This window comes from Dipodomys ordii, unplaced genomic scaffold, assembly GCF_000151885.1.
Source record: "Dipodomys ordii isolate 6190 unplaced genomic scaffold, Dord_2.0 Scaffold9, whole genome shotgun sequence".
NCBI lineage: Eukaryota > Metazoa > Chordata > Mammalia > Rodentia > Heteromyidae > Dipodomys > Dipodomys ordii.
In genome coordinates, this window is record NW_012267225.1 from 1,319,172 (window position 1) to 1,344,191 (window position 25,020).

Consider the following 25,020-nt stretch of genomic DNA (forward strand, 5'->3'; position numbering starts at 1 on the left):
TCAGCTCAAGGCGAGCACTCTACCACTTGAGCTACAGCGCCACTTCCGGTTTCCTGGTGGTTTATTGGAGATAGGAGTCTCATGGTCTCTCCTGCCCGGGCTGGCTTTGAACCGAGATCCTCAGATCTCAGCCTCCTGAGTAGCTAGGATTACAGGCGTGAGCCACCAGCGCCCGGCATATTTCAGGATTTCTAAACAAAGCTTTAGCACTGTTTTTCACAGAATATAGATTGAAATAATTTAGAAATTATATTTAAAGGCCCTCCACAAGGCATAAGGAAAACCTGTGATCAACAGCAAAAAAGCTGAAGACATCAAGTATTTCGGCCATGGAGAACTGAAGAATGAGACTTTCCTGAATTTGGGGAGCCAATGCAGTTGCCATTGGAAATAAAAATGTTAGCAAAAAAAAGAAAACATCAATGTCTGCAGAAAAGCAGTCCCTAAAAACTAACACAACCTAACCTGAGTACACTGAACAAAGAGTGAAATCTGCTGACTAGAAGATCTGCTGTGGGAAGTGGCGCTGTAGCTCAAGTGGTAGAACGCTAGCCTTGAGCTGAAGAGCTGAGGGACAGTGCTCAGGACCAGAGTTCAAGGCCCATGACTGACAAAAAAAAAAAAGAAAAAAGAAGATCTGCTGTGAACTTATACCAGAGGGAATTTTGACATTATTGAGAGCAGTCTTGTTCTCTGACAGGCATCATTAATAATTGATGCATCATCTGGTCAGATATACTATTAGGTATTCATGGCCAACAAATATAGCCAACCACCTTGGGAAGTTGAGAGGGCTTCTATTAGCTACCCTTCCATGGTGAGCTTAGGGAACACAGGAAGGAAGGTCCTGAGAGCATGGAGAGTGGTTCAATTTCCCCCAAGACAGTGTTTTCCTACCACCAAGCATGAGTTACATATCTGGGCCGAAGAGCTCTCCATTTATTGGAAACATGGGAAAGTAGACAGAAAAAGAGAGGGCAGTATTAGAGGAGACACTTGTGAAAGGAAGAATGATCATCAGTATTCCCCCTAAAAGTTTTTTTCTTTTTTGCAAATTTACATTTTCTTTCTCTCTTTTTTCTTTCTCTCTTTCTTTTCTTTCTTTCTTTTTCTTTCTCTTTCTTTCTTTCTCTCTCTCTTTCTTTTTTTTTCTCTCTCTTTCTTTTCTTTTCTTTTTTTTGTCAGTCATAGGGCCTGAACTCTGCAACTGGGCACTGTCCTTCAGCTCTTCAGCTCAAGGCTAGGGCACTACCACTTCAACCACAGTGCTACTTCGGCTTTTTCTGCTTCTGTGGTGCTGAGGAATCGAACCCAGGGCCTCATGCATGTAAGGCAAGCACTCTACCACTAAGCCATCCTCCCAGCCCTACATTATATTTTTCTTAATACTTTGCCAATATGTAAAACTGTCTTTGTATATAAAACTCCTTCAGCAAAATTTTCCTCTTTGTAGTCATAAATTTAAACTTGGCAATTCTGTAGTCAGATTCTGCCGTATCTTCCTTGACAATTCTCTTATCAGACTCTGGTCCTAAGACATTCTACCACTTTATTCCATTTATTTTCTTTGTGAAAAGGAATAAAACAATGAATGCTAGCCGTTAGCCAATTCTTCCTACACTTGCTCAAAATAAAGGAACTCAGCACTATACACATTCCACTCACTGTACTCTGCCATAGGGTCCTTGGGACTGCAGGACCCTGACCAACAGGGCTGTAGGCAGTGCTCCTGGGCAAACTGAAGCCTACTTTCTTCCTTGGTATCAAGGCCAGATTGACTGGCTAGACAAATATTTCAGGAAGAAGCTTAAATATGTTGTTTCCACACTCCTATTTTACAGGTATTGAGATTATAATTTCAGGGAAAGGATTTCATTTTATCTTCAAAATGGACTATAGGCACTCTAGATATCCATAACTAGAAGACATATTAAGGGTGAGATCTTTGGGAAGACATCTTGAATTTTAAGGCAAGGAAAGTTACTGTCCGCACCACAGATCTCTTTAGAAAACAGTTCCAGGAATGTGAAATTGAGGGAAAAACAAGTTACCTCTGTCTTGCTTCAAGGAACATTAATAGGAAACAGAGGAAACTAACCTCAAAGTCCTTTCTGAATGAAGGGTAGAAGACATAGCTTCTTTATTTAAGACCTAGAAACCAAATATTGTCTTAAAGATCTTCCAACAAGAGGGTATAATTTGAACCTTGTAAACCTTTTTCTTTTTTCCCATAATTTCAAAGGACTCTATTTTCTGCCTATCCTTCAGCAATAAACACTCATCCCTGCCCCCAGGACTAATTCAATCCCCTCAATTTTGAATCCCAGTCTGCTCATTAATTTCACTTTAAAAGAATATTAGTTCACCCCCAAGTGTGTACAAACAGTAACTAAAAGTACATTTATATGAATCTTTACCACTTTTCCACTATTACAGTCATGGAACTGGCCATGGGTCCTTAATCTACAATCATCAAATATCAGAGAAATTCAAAAGTCACATAATTTTATGTCAGAAATATTCCTTTAGCTTACCATTTAAAAATGCAAAATCTACTTTTAGTTTATAGGTCACACAAAAACAAGCAGTGGTGGGCGGGAGGGTTTTCAAAGGCTGCAGTGAACCTGATTTAGTTCCCTCTCAAAAGAGTACATTACTGAATAAGTTATTTTCTACATAACATTCTAACAATTTGACTTGGGAATTCTTTCTCTTACACTCTCTCTTGTCTTAGTTTGAAATGTAGTGTTACTTCACTTAAATAATTTCTTTGATCATTGTAAGGATTTTTCTTGCATCTGCCTTTGTTAAACAATTATCCTTCATGTTATCATTATTCTGAATGCTATCATGTGAGTTATTTACCTAGATAGCTGACATCTACATTTATGTAATGTACTTCCCAAGGGCAATCTGTCTGGAATCTCTGGTTATTACAATTTCTTTCAAAGTAGGCATTTTGTTCCAGAGTAATAGGATCTGTTTCTCACAACTTCCAATATCTTAGGTGTATGAATGATATATGAAAAGGAGAAAAATAGTTGACAGAATAATTCAAAGATGCTTAAAGGCTAAGAGAATGAATATAACTTCCTATTTCAACCTTATTACTCTAAAGGGACTGAGCAAGTCAAACTTCTATGTGAGAAGCTAAGATTAAGTATTGATAAACTACCGAGGAAGTAGGAACTAGTAATAGGTTGTAAATGATGAATAAGAGCATCTTCTCCTTACAGAGATGAGAGTAGACAGAATTTCCAAGGAGATGGTATCACTTTACTTTGGTTGGTCTTTATGCTCTACTGGTTGAGACATGAGAACATTTATTCAAACTTCTGTCAGATTGATAGAGAGTAAGAACAAGTATCTGGTTTAAAAAGTGCCGAATCTAAATTTGTGTGTGTATGTGCATGCACGCGTGCACACACGCGCCAGTCCTGGGACTTGAACTCAGGGACTGGGTGCTATCCTTGAGCATCTTTTCCTCAAGGCTAGCCGCTCTACTACTTGAGCAACAGCACCACTTCTGGCCTTTTCTGAGCAGTTAATTGGAGATCAACATCTCAAGGACTTTCTTGCCAGGCTGGCTTTGAACTACGGCCCTCAGATCTCAGCCTCCTGAGCAGCTAGGATTACAGGAGTGAGCCAACAACACTTGATGTCAATTTAAATATTTTGCTAATATTTTTCTTTTTTTGTTTTGCTAATATTTTCTAAGTATGCTGGTAGTGCCATCCCTACTGTCTAGATCTCTGTATGAGAACAACCAAAAACAATGGGAAATTTTCCATAGAATGGAGTGAGAAAAATGTCAGCTCTCAGCTACCTTCTCATTACCATGTTGGCCTTTGTCACTGCACTACATTTGGGCAGATAGAAGCAGTTACATAAAAACACACAAACTAGAGAGGAAACCAACAACAAGAAAACAAAGCAAATGTTCTGTTCTTTAACAAATTCATGGATCTTACTCCCACTTTTATGACTCAATGAGAATGGAAATGGAATGCCATATAAGCCCATTTTCTGCGTAATTTTGGTTGCTTGCAATATAAAGGACTCCACTTTCAGACTTGCCAGGAAAAACTAAGGTAAATAAACGTGTACTTTCATTTTGTGAATTTCATTTAAATGACCCACAGTAATCTTACTAGGATAATTGTTTTTAATAAGATTTACAAAAGTAGTCAATATATGTATACTTTATTAGGATCACTGAAGAACAATAAAGACCTTAATAGTTCCCCCAAAATAAAGAAAAAAAACAACTAATTTACCTTAAAGAATAGGATGATAAAATAGTTCTGTGGAAATTGAGACAGACATGGGATTTATATTTCTAGTTTTTTTAAAAATAAAGAACAACAAAACGAGTAGAAGGTAAGTTCTCCATTGTTACTATTACCCATGGCTTCACTAAGTCTGTGGCAATATCTTGTTTTATAGAAATAGAATAAAACATATACTAGCTGAATCTTTATTCTGTGACACTGAAAGACAATTTGTATTTGAGAAGGTATAACATAATGTCTAGGTGGATGAACTATGGCAGTTAGTTCATCTAATATAGTTACTTATTTCTCTGATAACCAAGACATTAAACACTGGGCAGAAACAATGTCACAGGTTAGTTTTTAAGTACAGAAAAAAAAAAAAGCATTACTGAGAGGAAGACACCAATAAAAACCTGAGAACAAAGACTTCTCAAAACAAGGCCTGACCCTATGTGTTCACACTGGAAGTTTTATAGGACTCAAACAGGACAGGGAAAAGAAGGTTAAGTTTTCCTTGTCTCACTGATCCACATTTGTACTTACATCTTGTCTTGGCCAGCACCAACTCGCAGAGTCAATCTGGGGATGACTGGACTTGGGGCTGGAACCACTGGTTCTACTTTTATCTGTGGAAGTTAAATACATCACAGTTAATTTTTTTCCTCCTTAAAAAATGGCACCTTCTACTTCTCATACAAGTTTGTAGGTGACTGTATGTCTAAAATACTAGACATAAAACAACCCAGGTTTGGCAAGTGAAGGCTACTTGACATCATGAAAAATTCCATGGATTTGAATCACATCAGGTAAATATGGTAGTTATTTTTGTTTTATTAGTTTGGATTAATTTCTCAGGTTTAGATTATGTTATTAGAATATCAGTTAGGTAAATAGAAAAAACCTGCAATGATAGCTTTCCTGTAAGAGTGCAACTATTCATGGGACTTGACAAATGTTAAACTCATAATAAGATTGCTTTACTGTGTAAAAAACCTGGAATGCCAAGTATAATTATAGCATTGTAGTATTCTAGTTTTGGCTAAGATGATTTGTAAAAAATAATAACAACAAAAATAACAACCCACTATCTACTTCCTAGACAGAATTTATGGTGAAGACAATGACTGCTGGAAAAAGCTGAAGAATTCACAAATGTTTGAGCTATCACAAAGAAACTATAAAATTAAGTATGGTATTATAGGTTCTCTTTTCACTTTTTGGTTTGAAGACATTAACAGTATAATTAACACTTTTTTTTTTTGTGGGTCCTGGGGCTTAAACTCTAGGCTTGGGTGCTTACCACAACATCACTTCCAGCCTTTTCTGTGATTAGAGGTAAGAGTCTCATGGAATTTTCTGCCTGGGCTGGCTTCAAACGCAGGTCTCAACCTTTTTTTTTTTTTTTTTTTTCTGTTGGTCATGGGGGCTGAACTCTGGGCCTGGGTACTATCCCTCAACGGTTCATCTCAATGCTAGTGCCCTACCACTTGAGTCACAGCACTACTTCTGGCTTTTTTTCTGCTTATGTGGTGCTGAGGAATCAAACCCAGGGCCTCATGCATGTGGCACAAGCACTCTATCATTGAGACATCTTCCCAGCCCCTCTCAGCCTCTTGAGTAGGTAGGATTACAGGGTGTAAGCCAGCACCCTGAGAATCAACATTTTGGATCAACAAAAATTCTGTAGTACAAAATTATTGTTTATGTCAGAGCTTTTCAGTGCAGATTTGATTGGTGCTTTTGGTGGGCTACTTCTTCATGGTACAGGACTGTCACAAGCACTGCTGGTATTTAGGTCTTGCAACATTCCATACGGTAGTCTACTGCTAGTTACAGACAGCTGGATGCAAACCACTAACTTATGTATTTCAAGCTCAAGAATTAAATAATAATGGAAGAGTGCTTTGGCTCTAAGAGGGAATGGATAAATGAAATACTACTTAATATCTAATAAGATATATATCATGTAGTTATTTGACCATGGATCAAATCTACTATGTTCTCATATGTATTAACTGCTTCTTCCTGTAGGTTTATTTTTTATTTGCTTATTTTTATTTTAGTCCATCATCTCATTGGAATCTGCTGTGATTATTCTCTTGAACAGTAGCAGAATGTAGGGTATACTCCATAATATATGTTGAATTAACAACTCATCTTTAATGTACCCTTAATTTTTCCCCCTTCTGGATTAATCTTTATTCTTCCAGGAGGAACCTAACATCATCCTCTAGAGCACTGGATAATACCAAAGAATCTTAAAACCCAATTCTAAGTTCATCTGTGCCTCCATACTATCTGTCCATTTAGAGTTCACACAGATAAGAGCAGACACTATGTTTGATCTGTTGCTATATTCCAGTGTCTGTCACAGTAACATGTAAGAACGTGGACATAAAATAATGATCACAAATCTTCTTCTCTTTAAAGACCCTCTTTATCTAATTCCTTTCCCCTTTTTGCTTAAAGTTCACAGGTGAAGATTCTGAGGCTGTGAAGCAGATGATTTTCTTTATTTCACCTCCCTACAAATATACACGCTATAACTATACAATGATAACTAGAGTCCACATCTTCTAGTTTTAAGAATCATTTTTAAATAATTTACAGTATTTTAATCTTTCTATTCATTTTAGGTGGTTTATTAATTATTTTTATCTAGTTTTTAAACTTTATTTAAAATATTATCTTCTCTTCAATCTTTTTTTCCCCCTGGTAGTGGGGTGTGAATTCTGGGTCTGGGCACTGTCCCTCAGCTCTTCAGCTCAAGGCTAGCGCTCTACCACTTGAGCCACAGTGCCACTTCTGGCTTTTTCTGCTTATATGATGCTGAGGAATTGAACCCAGGGCCTCATGCATGCATGCAAGACAAGCACTCTACCACTGAGTTACCTTCCCAGCCCATTCTCTTCAATCTTTTACTAACAATCTCTCACACTTTTCAGTCTTTATTTTCTGTCTATTCACTTTACAGTGCCTATTTCTTCATTTCTTATTCATTCCTTAAACCACTCCAATCTGTTCTTTGCTTCAACCATGCCACTAAAGACTACTCTTTGTAGATGCTAATTATTTCTTAATGTCCCTGTGTTGGTTCACTGTGGGTCTCACCAGCTCTTTCTGTCTCTTCAAAAAGACTTCTACTTTTGTCTGACCTAATTTAGTCCTGTGCTTTTACCACTGTTCTTTTTTTTGGGGGGAGGGGTTGTTATTTTCCTATGATCTCATTCATTTCTATAGATTTTAATATTTTCTCTATGTCATGTCTTCCAATTTCCCATTCAAGATAAACACTGTTAGTCCAAAACACTAAGATCAAAATATAATCTTGCCTACTGAACATTTTGAAGTAGGTATCTTGTATATATTTCATCTCATAACACTTAATCTTTTTCCCCCCTCATATAGTACTTGGAACTGAACCCAGAACCTTGTACATGGCTAGGCACACATATGAACTGAATCTTAAATTTATATACATTCTTACAACCACTTCTTAAATTGTGTCACTATTGGCTGATGTCCTTCTCTCAGTCCAGCTATCCAGATACTATAAAACTGATTTTTCTCAAGAACTTGTAGGGTCAAAGCTCATCAGACGAAGGTAACACAAGTGCGTCATGAGCTAGATTTTTGTGACTACGTTCTGAATTTTTGCTTTTGAACAAAGAATTCCATATCTAAATCTGAAAACCAATAGTCCAGTTTGTATTTTGTGACCTGTGAAGACTTCCATACTTTTCTTACCTTTTAGTTTCCTGTGGGAGGACATACAATATAACTAGACTTACAAGCCACCTGCAACTTTCCAGGTACTGTGCCTGGTCATTTCCCAGATGTTCTCATTTAGATTTTTAAGAAACATATAGGGCGGGCTGGGAAGGGAGCTCAGTGGTAGAGCGCTTGCCTTGCATGCCAGAGGCCCTGGGTTCGATTCCTCAGCACCACATAAGCAAAACGAAAAAAGCCGGAAGTGGCGCTGTGGCTCAAGTGGTAGAGCGCTAGCCTTGAGCTGAAGAGCTGAGGGACAGCGCCCAGGCCCAGAGTTCAGGCTCCACAACCAGACCAAAAAAAAAAAAAGAAACATATAGGGTACACATATAGGGTTGTTTTACAGGTCATATATGCAGCAATCATTGTTTCCTTTCCTTTCCATTTTGTTTTCTTTTCCATTTTAAGATTATACAAACAGCATAACTGGGATTGATAATAGTATTTTTTTCTTTTTTCTTTCTTTTTTTGGTGTCTGTTCAGGACACTGTTCCTGAGGCTTTTTTTGCACAAAGCTATCAGTCTAACGCTTGAACCATAGTTCCACTTCTGGCTTTTTGGTGGTCAACTGGAGATAGAAAGTCTCATGGAAACTGGAGATAAAGAGTCCCATTGACTTTCTTATGCAGGCTGGCTTCAGATCTCAGCCTTCTGAGTAGCTAGGATTTCAGATACAAGCCACCAGTGTCAGCCTGATTATAATGTTTTTGACTGGAAACAAACAAAACAAAAAACAAATTTCTAAACTTCTAGACTTGAAGTCAGGATCTCAAGCTCTTGCTTGGCTTTTTCCACTGAAGGTTAGGACTCTACCATTTGATTCACATCTCTACCTCTGCCTTTTTTCTTGTCAATTGGAGGTAAGAGACTCATAGCTTTTCAGCCTTGGCTGGCTTGGAACTTTGATTCTCCCATCTCAGCCTCCTGAGTAGCTACACTTATAGGAGTGAGCCATCCTTGCTCAGTGCTCAGCCTCCCTTGCTTCTTTAATTCTAAAAATTTTAGGTAAGCATTCTCATAGATAATGAGGTAATATGAGTGATATTTCTTTTAAAACTGATAAATAAAAACATAAAAATGGATACATTAATGGAGTATCACATAGTTTTGAGATGTACATCTATTGTATAATATTTATATCAAGTTAAACATACCTCAAAACATAATTTCTTTCTAGTGAAAGCTTTCAGATTCCATTCTACTAGCACTTTGAAGGGTATGGTAAATTACTGTTATCTATAGACATCCTACAATGTAACAACACACAAGAACTTCTTATTCACAGTACTTTTATGAAAAACATGTAGCCCTTTTTTTCCTTCAAGTTTTACTTTAAAATAAGGCTATTTCCTTTATTTAAAAAATTCTGCTTTTCTATTGTACTTTATATTTTGTGTCTGGTTACTCTTACATGGCAATTGTAACCTACACTTGCATAGTATTAAAAAAATTGTTCCATATACATTAATCGACTTGATTTCCACAACTCTCTATGACAGGTGCGGCAGGTTTATTATTTCTACATAATAAAGAACTCATGAAGAATTAGTGGTTTGCCCAGAGTTACAAACTGGGCAGACAATGAATGGCCTAAATCTAGACCTGTTGACACCAAACTCATCTCCTGTTCTCCCATATAGCTCCTTGACTCTCTGATACATTTTGGGTCCCTTTTCTTATAATGTTGATATCCTGCTTGGAACTATTTATTTCCCTTGCAAAGATCTCTTAAGATAAGTAATATACACTCACAACATGGTTAAAGTTAGCTGTAAATGTTTGGCTTTTTTTTTTTCCTCAGAAAAATAATTCTTTTTTTTCCTGGAAGGCTATGAAAATTGGGATTAATTTTGGCATCACTTCCAGCCAACTAAACTAGCTGGGTTTTTGCTGCTTTTTAGATGGTTTGGCAAGGCAACTTGATCAAGACATGGTCTACTTAAGTCTGACCATTAAAAAGTTAAATGATATAATCAACTGGTTCAATTAATGAATGATTCTGCTTACTCAGCTCAAAGTTTTATCTGTAATTATAGTGTCTATGTATCATTTAAGCAGAGATACTTCTGGTGGGGAAAGAGGGAACTATTAATAAAACCATAAAGCAGATGTAAACTGGGACTGTCCTAGGCAAATGATCTACAAACATCACAATACTTTAATTTTAGCCTTAAATACATTAAATCAGATTTATTTTGAAACTGTTCATGGAAGTGGAGAAATAGATTACTGAGAGATTTTGAAAAAGCAAAACATTATCAAGAGCATTAATATTATAGCTATAGAAAGTATGTCTAAAGATTTCTTCCTAGTTTTTTGTTTATCTGAATGTTTATCAAAATAAAAATATACTTCCTACAATTATACGTGCCCTTCTCAAGACAAAGTGAACAACAATGACTTCAATTATTTACACAATATGACTAATGCCACCTTTTAATGGCACAGAGCCCAAATCTGGGGACAGCATGAGCCTGTAAGGGTTAAAATAAAAGAATTGCACTTTGGAGTAATGCTGAGAATTGGGGCGAGCAGAAGAGCATTTACAGTGGATTACTAAGCTTCCCAATTCACCAAAGAGGTAAAGTCCAGCAATATAAGACTCCTTTGTAGCTAACTAAAAATACATTGTCAGTGGATTTGTCCAGTTTTATGTATAAGCAATACTTCTTTCACCTGAACTAATACTAGTAGTCATATAAGCCCCTTATTGCCATGTGCTGCATTTTTTTTGCTAATCTTCAAGGATTTAGCTTCTTTGCCACATACCTCAGGGCACCAACTGATAAAGCTCTAACTCTCCATTTTTCCAGGACACCAGCAGTGCGGCCTTGCAAAAAATGAAAATCGCTCAAGAGATTTAAAGGAGAAATTTATTTTAAAAATCCTGACTTGAAGCAAAGAGGTGGATTTTTAAAAAGCTTATCTATAAGGAATCAGTTTAAATTTAAATTCTATCTTGGAACTCTTTCATGCATTCCGGCTTTAAAGTTTATCTTTTGACAGGGACTTTCTACAAAGGTAATGGGCAGCTTTGTCAATATAATCTGTCCAACTTTTTATTTTTTTTTAATGTTAAACTCCTTTCATTAAAAAAAAAAATCTACCATATACGTGTACTAGTTAGGTCCAGTAGCAAGGCCAGAAAACACTGGCTCAGATTCCCATCTATGCTGACATGTCAGAAAATCCCATAAACACTACTGATGAAGTACTTTTATGGATGCTAAACCATGACTTTTTGTTGTCTTTCTTAGCAATGAAAGTCTTTCCTCTTGGCAAAACTAAGAATATTTGACACTATTTCTCCCTACTTTACTGTGTTATTACTGAAAACTCCTTAATTTTACTAATTAGGAGGGGTGAGGAGAGAAGTCTAGAAATGAGCCTACTGTTTGTCCTTTTTGTTAAAGGGACAAACCAGTGAGGCTACTGAAGAATAAACTGTTTAAATTCAATGAAAGATGATTTGGGGGCAAATCCCAAAGGATTTGGGGATAAGGCTTTAATTGTTCAGATGACTGAAGTCAGCAGAGCTTTAAGGGCATCTCTCTTCTGTTCTTCAACACAGAGTGGGAGCTCTCCAAGGTTCCTTCCAGGACTTGATGTTTTATCAAGTTTTGATGTCTCTCTCCTTATTCCTGTATGTGAACTCTTCTTTCCCAGCTTGCTAGTGTCTTGTTATGTGGACATGCCACAGTGATAGTGTCTGGCCTGAGAAGGCTGTGAGAGACCACACAGAACCCTGACTTCAGTCACAGCACCTGGCCAAGCCACTGGCTACCCTCACTGCTGTGGCAGTCACTCAACCTTTATGTGCAAAATAGGACAGCAACACCAAACCCACATAGCTGTTTGGAGGAGTAAATAATGGAGCTTTGGCCATGTCTGGCTTTGAATGTAGTCAGTAAATGATAGTTCCTAGTTATTATTTCCTATCCAGGTTAGTTCATTCAATAGGCAATGTTAATGCAAATGAAACAATTCAGCTATCAGAATGGTACAATTTTGAGAATCCTTTATAAAGTCTATGGGCTTTCAACTATAAACATCTTGTCATTATTCACAAGTTGCTTATTAGCATCATTGGTTTTATGTAAGAAAAATTTAAATTGTCAATCACCTTTAATGATATAGACTAGTCATCTCAGTGTTTTCTATGAGAAGGCAGAACGAAGACATTTTCACTAACATACATATGAGAGAAAGAATAAAACTATTGTTTATAAACAAGGATAAATTATAAGGATGTTGTCTTCTACTATGAATGAGTCTGAAACACAGGAAAGTGGACAGAGGTCTGATGGATTAAGAGAGGGCTATGATAATGAGGTAGTGGTTAAGCTGGAATTTGCACCAGGACAGTGTGATTGCTGGAGTTCATGCTGCATGCTGACTGTGGGCCCGACTTTTGCCTATTTACCTATGCATGATGATATCATCATTTTGGGCACATTGTCCAGTGCCATCTAGATCAAATCCAAATAAGTATGTGTTCAAAATACAAAAAGTAGATTTTGTAAGATTATAGGTAGAGTTAGGGGGACAACATAGTGGTATTTTGCTTGTCCAGCAAGTGAGAGAGCCTGAATTTGATCCCTAACACCACATATACACACAAAGGAAGTAAAAGATTATAGGCACAACTGTCTAATCCACTGACATAAGTAACAAGATGTTTACTTTTTTTCCCCACAATGATCCTTCCTCAAGAAAAAACTTAAAATATCAACAATAAATTTTGGTTAAAATAATCCTGTTCATCCATTCATTTAAACACCAAAGACTCATGGTTTAAAAGGATTTAAGTAGTGCATTACAAACACTGAGTTGTACAGAAATAAACCTTTTAATAGAAATTTTAAACTACTCTGTAATATACTATTAGGTTGGTTACTGATTAAGCTATTATACTGTTTCTATATGGTCACCATAGTTGATTTTAGTAGATTTTTCTTAACAAGTTAGTTTGGTTCCATTTTAAATAAGTGACAAAGTAGATTCTCAAGCTCAACTAATTCATATTACTGCTCAAAAAAAGGAAGTAAAAACTTGCCTACATAAATTGCGCTCTTCAGCTCAAGGCGAGTGCTCTACCGCTTGAGCCACAGCACCACTTCCTGCTTTTCATCTTGAGTGATAATCATTTCTATATCTACCCTAGAAGGTCATAGTAAGGACTCAGCCTGGTATTCAGTCCACAGTAATTGCTCAATGTTAATTAGCTATTACTATATTGTTATTTTTAGTAGTACCATGATCATGATCTACTTTAAAAGACAAAACACCTATATATTAAAGAAGCTTAAAAAAAACAAACCATGTTCTAGATCTTCTGCTGAAACCAATCTACACCTCAAAGGTCCTTCTGCTCACCAAGCAAACTGCTGTTTACCTATGATATCTGTATTAGTCTCGGAATTGATAAATGTGGACAAATCCAGCAAAATTTTAATAGAGGTAGAGAGGGTTTAAATTTTTCCCTTCTTCTATGAATTATTAAAAAAATTCATAGATCATGTATGACTCCACTTGAGGTATGCTTTCAATTACTTCCTCTGCTTGACACTTGATACTTTCAATTACCTCCTCTACTTTATACTTGTTGAAAAAAAAGTCATCATGTTTGTATAGTATTTCTGTGGTAACACTTATTTTTTCCCTACCTATTGGTATAAAGGACTACACGTTAAAGCAAAGTAGAAACAATTTCTTTTTAGAGTCACAGTTGATTCACCTGTTGCCTAAGAGTCTAAGGAAATACCAAACTCTAGCTCTCTAATTTTATAGGTTAGTTCCACTACCACCATTTACTATTGTGCTGGACACAGTACTTGCACATCTTACTTATATGTAACTCACTTAATCCTCATGTAAGCAATGTACCCAATTTCTCAAAAGTCAGGATCTGAATTGAGGTATAATTAGTGGGACTTGTAAGATAGCTGACTTGGATAAACAGCTATCTTTTGTCATTTCTCTGATCCACAGCCTATTAAAACAGATGCAAAGGCTTGTTTGTATTCCTTTTGTCAGGTGAAATCTGGGCTACTGTTAACGGAGCTTTTGCCTCCTCCAGATAATACGAAGGACTTTTCCGTCTTGATGTCAGAAGGCTGCTGTGGAAAACCATGGACTGCTATTATGAACCTAATCTGATGTGCTTCTCTCACATTCGCAACCAACTGTTGAAATGATGCCGGTGCCTTTGCAAAGGTAAGATGGTGATGAAAGCAATAACGGCACATTTGGTTTGTTAAGGGACCATTTGCCAAGTTATTAGGAACAAGATGGATAGTAACTAATTGCTGACAGACAATGTCTCTAACAAACACTTCAACAGGTGAACTATAAGTGACTGTTTTTTTTTTTTTTGGGGGGGGGTCCAGTCGTGGGGCCTGAATTCTGGGCCTGGGTGCTGTCCCCCAGCTCTTCAGCTCAAGTCTAGCACTCTACCACTTGAGTCACAGTGCCACTTCCGGCTTTTTTTTTCTGCTTATGTGGTGCTGAGGAATCGAACCCAGGGCCTCATGTATGCAAGGCAAGCGCTCTACCACTGAGCCACCTTCCCAGCCCCGTTACTGGTTTCTGGATCTTGATTTTGGACAATTCTCAGGTCCAACTCCTTATTCATAAATATTAGAAACACATGCTAGATCTGTGTGGAAGTGCTTTAAAACCATATAAATACCATAAAAAACATTATGATAAAATGGTTTCAAAAATACAACTAAGAGTTGGGTTTTAGTGCCCATAACTTGTCAGTTCAGTTATACCTCCAGTATAGTCGGGATAACAAGTATGTACCACCATAACTAGCTTTTTACTGGTTGAGACCAGGGTCTCTCTGCATGCCTGGGCTAGCTTGTAAACTACAGTCCTTCCAATTTCCATCTCCTGAGGAGCTAGAGCCCCAGGTGTGAGCCATGTGCCTTTATTTATTCTTTTATTTTTCTTCTTGTCAGTTATGGGCCAGGGCACTGTCCCTGAACTATTTTGCTAGCACTCTACCACTCTGAGCCACAGATCCACTTATAGTTTTCTGGTGGCTAATTGGAAGTAAGAGTCTTATAGACTTTCCTGTCTATGGGTTGGCTTTGAACTGTGATCCTGAGATCTTAAGTCTCCTGTGTAGCTAGGATTAGAGGTGTGAACCACCAGCACTTAGCTCTGGCTTAACTTCTAGCCAAAGAAGACAAAGAATAAAGTTAGGCAGAAAAATGTGACAGCTGTCCTTACTGTTGTCGGCCAAACTAATTTTTCTAGGTAAGTTTGAAGTTTAAAATATTATAGCTGGGAGCAGTAGGAGCAGTGGCTCATGCCTATAAATGTAGCTAATTGGGAGGCTGCTATTAGGAGGAGCATGGTTTGAGTCCAATCCAAGTAGATAAAGTTTGTGAGCCTCCATCTCAACCAATAAGCTGGGTAAAATGACATATGCCTATCATAGGATGACTATAGTGTAGGAACAACTGGGGGTATGGCTCGAGTGGTAGAACTCCTGTCTAGGAAGTATAAAGCTGAATTCAAATCCTACTATTGCTCCAAAAGCCATTGCAAAATTAGCAGCAATCTATTTGCTATAGGTCAAAGATAGACTTTTATTAATACCAAGCTACTTTTGTTTAGAGGTTTAAAGGCAATGTGTCAATTGGCCACTCGATTACTATAATAACTTCCAAGACCTTGGAGGCTACCTGTTTTGCCTGCAGGATCATGGCTTTAGATCCTACACAGTGCAGCATCTACCTAGTTTCTCTGGAAATAATCTAACTGTTCTCTGGATGAACTCTGTAAAAACTGGATTTTCTGACATGATAAAACATTTCTGCTCTGTGGAATTACTTTCTATCAACCACATTGCTGGATCAGCTTAAATTTTCAGTTGAGATATTCAGCAGTAAGTTCTAATTTGTTAAAGTGAAAGTGAAAGGAAGAGGTGATATTAATGGAAAGTACTACAGACAGACACAAGTTAATGAAATACCAAAAGTCCTTAAAGGAAAACCTGTGAACCAGCAGTCCCTCCACTGGTCTCACTAACCTCATAGGGAAGGGATGTTCTCCATAATCTTAAAGACATGGCTGCTGTCTTTCTCACTTATCTAACAGTCTATATAAAATATTATGAAGTAGACTTGATACTGAATAAAAATATTAGTCAATGGACTTTGGCCATCCAGTGGGTCTAAACAACTTTATGGGTATCAGAATTAAAATTAAACTTTGTAACCTCATTACAAATATCTCCCCAGTTCTGGGTGATTTACATCTAAAATACAGATATAATTGCTGGCTTTGTTTACCTGCATTTTTCACTAGGACTTTGTTCAGATAGTCCCGAAAATGATAAACTGCTTACTTTTTCATGCTTGTGTTTCTCCTTTTCTTTTTCTCTCCTCTCTCTCTCTCTTTTCTCTTTCTCCCTTTCCTTTTCTTTCTTCTCCTTTTCCTTCTCTTTCTCTTTCTTTTTCTTCTTCTCCTTTTTGTCTTTTTTCCTTTCTTTCTCCTTAGGTTTCTCCTTCTCCTCAAACAGTTTTTCTGGGAGCATTGGCGACAGGGCAGGCAGCATGGAGGGGCCCCTCACTGCAGCAGGGCTGAACAGGGGCAGTACCATCTCTTTCGGGGGCAATACCAGTGGTGCCGGTAGAGCCTTTGTCTTATCTTCTCTCCCTTTATCCTTTGCTTTTTCTTTTTCTCTCTTCTCCTTATCTCGTTTGCCCTTTTCTCTATCTTTCTTCTTGTCTTTATGCTTTTCTTTCTCCTTCCGCACAATTCCATCTTTCAATCTCACTTTTGGATCAACATCTTCAAATTCTTTTATTTTAAACTTATAGGGATCCGAATCTTCATCTTTAAGGAACTCCTTCCATGGGTACTTTGTTTCCTTGCCAGCTTCTTTCTCTTTCTCCTTCTCTTTCACCTTATCCTTGTCTTTACTTTTTTCTTTGCTTCTGTCTTTTTCCCTCTCTTTATCTCTCTGCTTTTCCTTCTTTTTCAATTTAGTCTTCAGCTCTTTCTTCAGCTTCTTTTTTACTTCCACTGATGAGGGTGTCTTGGTTTTGTCTTCATACACTTTGTGGAGAGGTTCAGGAGTGGGAGGAGAAACTGAAGGAGAGGAGATGTAAGGAAAGCTAGGAGGCATATTGGAAGGTGTTCCCAGTTTTGCCTTGCGTACAACCTCATCGATGGAGGCATCCATCGTCCATGAGTTATCAGAACTAGAAGTTCCACCTGAAAGAGGCAGAGGAGTGGATCCTGCCTTAGTGAAATTGTTTGAGGAAGTAGATGCTTTGGGAGTGGTACACTCTGAACCTGAAATTCTCTTAGGGCTCATAAAAATGTCTCCTTCAGATTCAGATCCAGAAGAAAATTCAAAAGGATCTGGCTCACGTTCAGCACAGGCTCGGGCAATCACGGCATCTATAGAGTCATCGATAGTTTTATCTGTTACCAAAGCCTTTCTCGGCTGAGTGTCATTATTCAGTTTCCCAGTGTCGGGGGGAGGTGGTGTTTGTTTTACCTGGGTGATTTCTTTACTAAGTTTTTCACTTACTGGAGTTGAAGGAGTCCTATTTGGTGTGTCAGGTCTGACAGGTGGTTGGGGAATATGAGTGGTAATCTTGGGGCTCTTGGGACTTTTGGGGCTCTTAGAACGTCCAGGTGATTTTTTTTCTTTGGAAACAGGTCTTGGTGACCGAATAGGACTTCCGACCATTGCTGGTGAAGGGGCGGTTTTAGGGGATTTACTTTTCTGTCCTGGAGAAGTAGTTTTAGTCTTTGCTTTAGGTGGGAATGTCTTTGTTTCTAATGGTTTTGCAGTTGGTATTTGGGATTTTGCCACTGGAGCTAACATTGGTGGCTCTGGTGAAGGAGGTGCTAGGTCTGTACTGTCTTGCACGTGGACTGGGGAAAGCATTGGTGGGATCTTTTGTGTATTTATTGAGCTGAGAGGCTCTCGAGCTTCCAATAATACTACATCTAGTGTGTCCCCTTTAGTGCTTAACAGTCGTGGTCGCTTCATGGCCGGCATTTCTTCAGCTTCAGGACTGTCCAGTGGCCTCTTGCCCAAGAAGTTCTCATCATTAATGATTTCCTCCTCCTCCAGTTCGTCATCTTCCTCCAAGGGAACCTGCATGGCTTCAGCTGATGTACCCCCATCAGTAGGCACCTGCTCTTCTTCTTCCTCTGGGAAAGGAAGAAAGAAGTATTAGTGCAATGTTGGTATCAAAGACTAACAGACAGAAACAATGTTTCAGACATGACTTCTGGAAAAGACAGAGAATTACTGAGGGTTTAGAGTAAAGCAGTAACTTTTCAAGGATTTTGCCAATCTGTGTGTGTTTATGAGTGGCAATCAGTGACAGCAGATGTATAAACTGATTCATGTCCTAACTTCAGGATCTGGACTTTGCTGATTATTTCTAGTTTGTCTTCTCTTGCTTCCTTAATTCAGTTTCTAACACAAGTAAGTACTATTTTATACTTCTATATCCATCATGTTAGCTGTGTTCTCTCTCTCTCTCTCACACACACACACACACACACCCCTACCTCAAAACAATCAAGAGATGGGTTATTATATAACTATGATTCTCAGAAAAGATAGGAAGATACTTTTAGCACTTTTGTAACAAATTTTAGTTCTATGGAAAGTTCATATCCTGCTTCTAAGTTCTACTTTGTGTCAATGTCACCTACTTGAAGAGGCAGCATGATCTAATGCAATACACATTTGGCTTAGACATCTGAAAAGGGGTGCTTTACCTGGAGTTTTGACACTGTAGAGCAATGGCCTCGGGCAGCCTCCCAAACTCCTTGAGACTGCTTGCTAGCCTTTCAAAAGGAGCTAATGTTACTTGCCCTGCCTACATGACCAAGCTGTTAAAAAACTAGATTATTTCGTTTTACATATGTTAACTAAGCACAAAATATACAATGATAAGGGCAAAAAGGACTATAGGAATAACCATTAGTACCACAGATAGATGACACAGCAGAAGAGTTTGAAAGAAATTCAGATTACTTCACTTTCAAGTTTATTTGTAATATTTGGAACTGGGAATGATGAAGGTCCAGGATGAAGGGTTAGATGACAAACACATGGAGGTGGGGCAAAGGAAGAAGATAAGAATCAAAGACTTAAGATTTAACTGGTCTGGAAACTAGGGTATAAATGGGGAACGGTACAAAGCAAGTTTAGTAAAGCTATATTCAGATCCCATGATATCTGAATTCCAGAAGAAACATGGCCTCTAATATACTGGTAGACAAGATGTAGTGATACTTTTAGGAAATAGAGAAGAAAATGTCTGGGGTACATGTTAGGGAAATTATACTGGCAGGAATATGAATGGTAAGTGAATATGGGAAGATAACAGATACTAAAGGAGAAGGGAAAAGTTAGGGGTTACTGAGATGTAGATAAGAGGCAATACCAGACAGCTGCCCATGGCTCATGTCTGTAATCCTAGCTACTCAGGAGGCCAAGATCTGAGGATGAAGGTTCAAAGCCAGCCTGGGTCTCCAATTAGGGACCAGAAAAACAAAGCTGGAAGTGGATCTGTAGCTCAAGTGGTAAAGCACTAGCCTTCAGCAAAAAAGTTCAGGATGAGTTCATACTGGAATAGCTGGAAGCAAATAGGAAGTCATATGTGTAAATGATACTCTGAAGGCAATGAATAGAACCCACCAACAGGAACTGAAAGTAAGGTCATTGAGAAGGATGATCTGATTAGCAGTTCAATCCCCAGAGTTCGTTGAACACACAGTCAATGATATCTACTGGATATTTTAAAAGTACTGAAATTCTGAAACTAGGACAAGGTGCATGAGAGAAGGCTCTTTGGTGAGAGAACCAACATCACAATAAAGCACATAGGAACAAGAGTGAGCAGAGGTAGCAGGTTCAGATATTTGAGGAATACCTACATGGAAAAACTAAAGAAATATATATAGGATCAGATGCCAAGGAGATCACAGGAGCATGCGTTGTTTTCAAAAGGAAGCTTAGTGTTCAAAGTCAATGCTTAAGAGGAACAATGAGAATGAAGGCTGATAGAAGTCTGGCTACGTAAGCATGGCTGACAGGGAATGAATGCATGGGTGATGTACGTACACGGAGGCACAATGTCAACTATAAAGCATGATGCAACATCAGCATGGCATTACTGCTGCCGTTACTTGATGATCACTCCATCATCTATCCACCACCAAAGGTGGAAACATGGGAGCCATTTCAGACTACTTCCCCTCCAGATCTGAACTTGTGAACACAACTTTTCTATTTTGTTTTCTGGGAAGTGCTTCCCCCACTATTGCTGTCTCCTTAGTGACCACCTTCTATCTAGTCTCTGCCTTCTATGAGCTCTTGAGCAGGCCATATGTGAGTGTGTGGTTCCTGGTCTTAAGACTTTATGGGGTTTTGTGCATTGTTAGGGTTTGAACTCAGGGCTTATGCTTGCTACACAGGTACACTTGAGGCATGCCCTTCAAGCCACCCCCTATTTAGATATTTTTCAGATAGGGTCTCATGCTTTTGGCCTGAAATCTGTCTGGGACCATGATCAGATTCTTCTTCCATGAATCCAGTAGTAAGATTACAGGCATAAGCCACTCTGCCCATCCCTAAGACTGCTCAATGGTCCTATCAGAAGGAATTTGTAACTTTTTAGAGCCTGAGGGCTGTGTGGACCCTTTTCAGAGGCTATTGTACAGTAGAGATGCAATGTGATCTCATATTCTCTGTTACATACAAGAGCTATGCACAGGGTTATCTGTTTAACAGGCTGAACATCCACAAAAGACTTGTGAAATAAGTTTGAAAGTTACTATTTTAAAATATAAAACTCCAATTTCCCCAGCATGATCAAGAAAGATGCTATATCATTCAGTTCAGGAACTTACCTCATCTTTTACAGCAAGCCTGAGTGTGCTACTCACAATAGCCACGCTCACTCACTCACAGTTCCTCAAATATACAAGGTCACCCTTGCATGCCCCTGCTTATCCAAATCCCTACACCTGGCATCTTTTTGCCTTCTTGATTTGTCAGTGACTATGTCTTTTAAGACCAAATGTTACAACTCCTGTAATGCTTTCTCTTAGTAACCATGCCTTTGAGATCTACTGTATTCTGGTAATAAATTCAACAAAGAAAGCCTAGGATTTATTAGCCCTTTTACAGGAAAGCTTTCCTTTCTATCTTCATGAGAACAGAATCAACTTCACACCTGTTCCACTGCTAACAAGTAAATATAAAAAATCAGAAAGAGGACAGTTTTAGGGTATTTTTCAAGAGAATGAAAAAAATTTAAACACTTATTAGTCCCATATTTCTAAATCTTAAAAACTCCCCTTACTCTACAGAAAGTTCATAAACTCCAAAGATACCAAAGCAGAAAGATAAAGGTTTGGCCTAGGTAGATGACAGGCTTATAGAATACTTTTACACTACACTAAGTTCTTCTAACTCTGGAGGACAATTTCTATCTAGATTAGCTCTGAGTGAGTCTCCTAGAGAGTGCCTTAGGAAGGTACTGGGAGACCAAAGGGAAAGTGCCGTAATAGAAGCAATTCCTGAAAGGCAAACTCAGGACGATTCTTCCAATTGCAAGAACTGTTGTACAACTAAAGTACATTGAGCACTAGTTTTCTATGCAGGATGTTTGAAAACTATTTTTTCATTAGTGTGTGATTCTTTCAGATTGGAACTAGTGTGATAGCTATTAGGTATTTGGACTACATGGGCTATCTTGGGTGTGGCAAAAAGACAATAGTTTCATTCAATTACTTTAAAAAATGTATTGGTTCATTTTGAATCTACAGCTCAAACAATTCATAAAAAGTATTTTGAAAGCTCATGATAATAGTTGCTTATGTTTAAGAAAAAATAAATCTTGATTTTAAGTAGGGCTTGATTATTCTGATCTGTCTGTCTGTCTGTCTGTCTGTCTATCTATCTATCTATCTTTCTATCTATCTGTTGTAGGGCCTGAGCACTGGGCTTGGGTGTTGTCCCTGAGCTCTTTCACTCAAGGCTAATGCTCCACCACTTTGATTTATATGTCTACTTCTGGTTTTCTGGTGGTTAACTAGAGATAAGAGTCTCCTGGACTTGCCTGCCCAGACTGACTTTGAAAAATAATCCTCATATCTCAGCCACCTAAGGAGCTAGATTACAGGCCTGAGCCACACTGCTACCTGGCTTATTATTCATTTTTCTCTTTTGCTTATTTCATATCCCTGCCAACTTGTAGTAGTCTAGAGGCCAATGCTTTAAAGGTATAGGTACTGATTTAAAAAAACTAAGCCATTACACAATAATTTTAGAAATACCTAAAAACAAGCATTTAAAAAAGAACCAACAGGATATTCATTTACTATTTCTTATTTATGCTTAAAGATTTTATAGGAGAATTTCCCGTGCAGTATCAAAATCAACCAAGATGAACAAAGAACTCTGATGGAAAAGAAAATCTGTGTATGTGCGTGTGTGTACTGGGGCTGGAACTCAAGGCCTGGACTCTTCCCTTGAAGTTTTTCCTCAATGCTAAGCACTCTATCACTTGGGCCACAGGTCCATTTTTGGCTTTTTGGTAGTTAATTGAAGATAAGAGTCTCAAGGACTTTGCTATCTGGGCTGGCTTTGAATCATGATCCTCAGCTTTCAGATTTCAGAGTAGACAGGATTACAGGTGTAAGCTATTGGTGCCAGGCAAAAAACAAATAAACAAAGAAAAACCTAGAGCAAAATTAAGAACAGTAAAAAGAGGGAAAAGATACTTAAGTAATGGAGCTTGAACTCAGGGTTTGGGCACTGTCCCTGGGCATTTTTTGTTCAAGGCTAGAGTACTACTACTTTAAGTCAGACTTTCCTGCCTGGGCTAGCTTTGAAATATGATCCTCAGATCTCAGCTTCCTAAGTAGCCAGGATTACAGGTATGAGCCACCAGCTCCTGGCTTAAATAATTTTCTTTTAAATGAGAAATTATGACAGGTAATATAAAGTATAAGGCAAAACAATCTATGAACAGTTCTGGGACCAACACTTCACATTAGCAATACCATGCCAGTTTTCTCTGGTCCCTTTCCTATTTACTACCCCTGCCCTGCTTTCTTTGTGCCTACTCCCAGGCTTTAGGTTACTATCATTAAAACAAACAAAAAAACAAACAAAAAACCCACGAAAAAACAAAAAGAACAGAACAAAACTTAAGGTTAAAAAAATCCCTTTCATTCCTTTCTTTCCATTATACTTTTAGCATGTTTGAATGTAGCTTTCTTGTTCATGAACTTCATTCACACAGATGATTCCTCACCATAACTTCCTGCTGTTTTCACCCAATACCACATTTCCTGAGTCTTGCCCAGGTTGATGCAGGTACTGTTCATTCATTTTCATTGCTGTCGAAAGCCCTCCACTTAGTAATCCATTTTCTTGATAGAGAAGTTTTCCACTTCAGTGAATATCTTTTGTTTTAGAAATATTAGCAACTTAAAATAAACAAATATAGTTGATCTAGCTTATGTCTGCTAAAACACCAACTCAGCTGATGGTGCATAACAAGCTTCTTGGTTTTTATTATATGGGTAATGTTAAATCTGTTCTAAGAGTTTACAATAAGGTAAGGGTATACTGGTTACTGACTAAGTGTTTCCTGTGGATAAAGATTAATTTCAGTTTGATAACCTGGATAGTATTAAAGAATCTATAAAATATTCTACAAGTGTTTTAATATTTTCCCATGTTCATCTGTGGAAATAGTTTTACTAAAAAACAGACTAATTTATTCAACAGAACTTAAGAGATTACACAATATATGATGTCACTTCTACTGTCTCAATACTTTGAAAATGGAGAAAAAGACTCTTCTGTATATATGTCATAAACAACTATTGGAGAAAGTAGTAGTTCAAGGAAAACTGGCTATTAGTTGTGAGATTTTAAGGGCATTCTTCAACTTCTTTCTTGACCCAGCAGATGCAGACATTAGCATCACCTACAGCAAGAGCAAATGAGAAACCACTAGAGATAAGTATTTAACTTCTAAATAATAATATTGGTCAATAACAGAACCCCTATACTTTTAAGAGAAAAAGAAAGCACTAACAACAACAAAATGAAGAATGATACTTAAGCCAGTGTAGAAATCCCTCATCTCAAAAATATTTTAACTTACTCACGGGCGAAGTTGCAAATCTACTACCAACAACCTATTTTTCATATCATCACTAAAATGTGAATGTTATGAAATGCATCATAGAAAAAATTACCACAAGCAGGAACTTTTCACTTTGCTAAATACTTTTGCATACAGGGTGCTGGATGTACACTGCTAGGTACATCTGGATCTAAACTGTCCTCCAAAGGACCATGTATTTGAGGACTGGCTCCAGGTGGGTGCTGTGGGGAAGTGGGAGACGCTTGCTGAGGTGAAGTGAGTGGGAAGTCTTCAGGTGATTAGTGATATGCCCTCAAAAAGGAAATGTGGGGTCCCCCTAAGGCAATGAAAACACATGTCTGGCAATGTGTGTCTGCCATGATGTGCTTCTTTGCCACAGGCTGAGAGCCAACCAATCATGGATGGAAACTTCTAAACCACAAGCCAAAATAAATTTGTTCTCTTTGTAAGTTGAATATTTCATATATTTGTTATAGTGATGGAAAGCTGCCTAACACATACAGTATGCTTCCCCCAGCTACCATGTCCTAAAAGGGATATAATGTGAAATACTACTAATGACTCACATAAATTATTTTAATTACATAAAAGAAAGAAAATGCATACATAGGTTACATCCATCTTTTAAAAAACTTCACAAATGTTGACGGATCAGGAAACTAACTACAAACTTCATTAATGATACAAATAAATAATTCCTATTCCCTACATTTCCCTGAGGAGTAATGAGAAAAACATGCTTCTCAAACAAAAACACAGGCAATAAGGTCTGGCTATACCACAAGGATTTT

At 37.9% G+C, this 25,020-nt stretch overlaps 1 protein-coding gene across 1 annotated transcript in view; it reads right to left on the reverse strand.

Moving 5' to 3' along the window:
• Taf3 (TAF3 RNA polymerase II, TATA box binding protein (TBP)-associated factor, 140kDa) overlaps positions 1–25,020 on the reverse strand; it is a 143,927-nt gene that overhangs the window by 21,814 nt on the left and 97,093 nt on the right. The window contains exons 3-4 of the mRNA XM_013009417.1: positions 16,408–18,233; positions 4,818–4,900 (exon numbers count right to left, since the gene is read on the reverse strand). Of these exons, the coding sequence (XP_012864871.1) occupies positions 4,818–4,900; positions 16,408–18,233 (1,909 nt within the window). The remainder of the gene's footprint in view (positions 1–4,817; positions 4,901–16,407; positions 18,234–25,020) is intronic.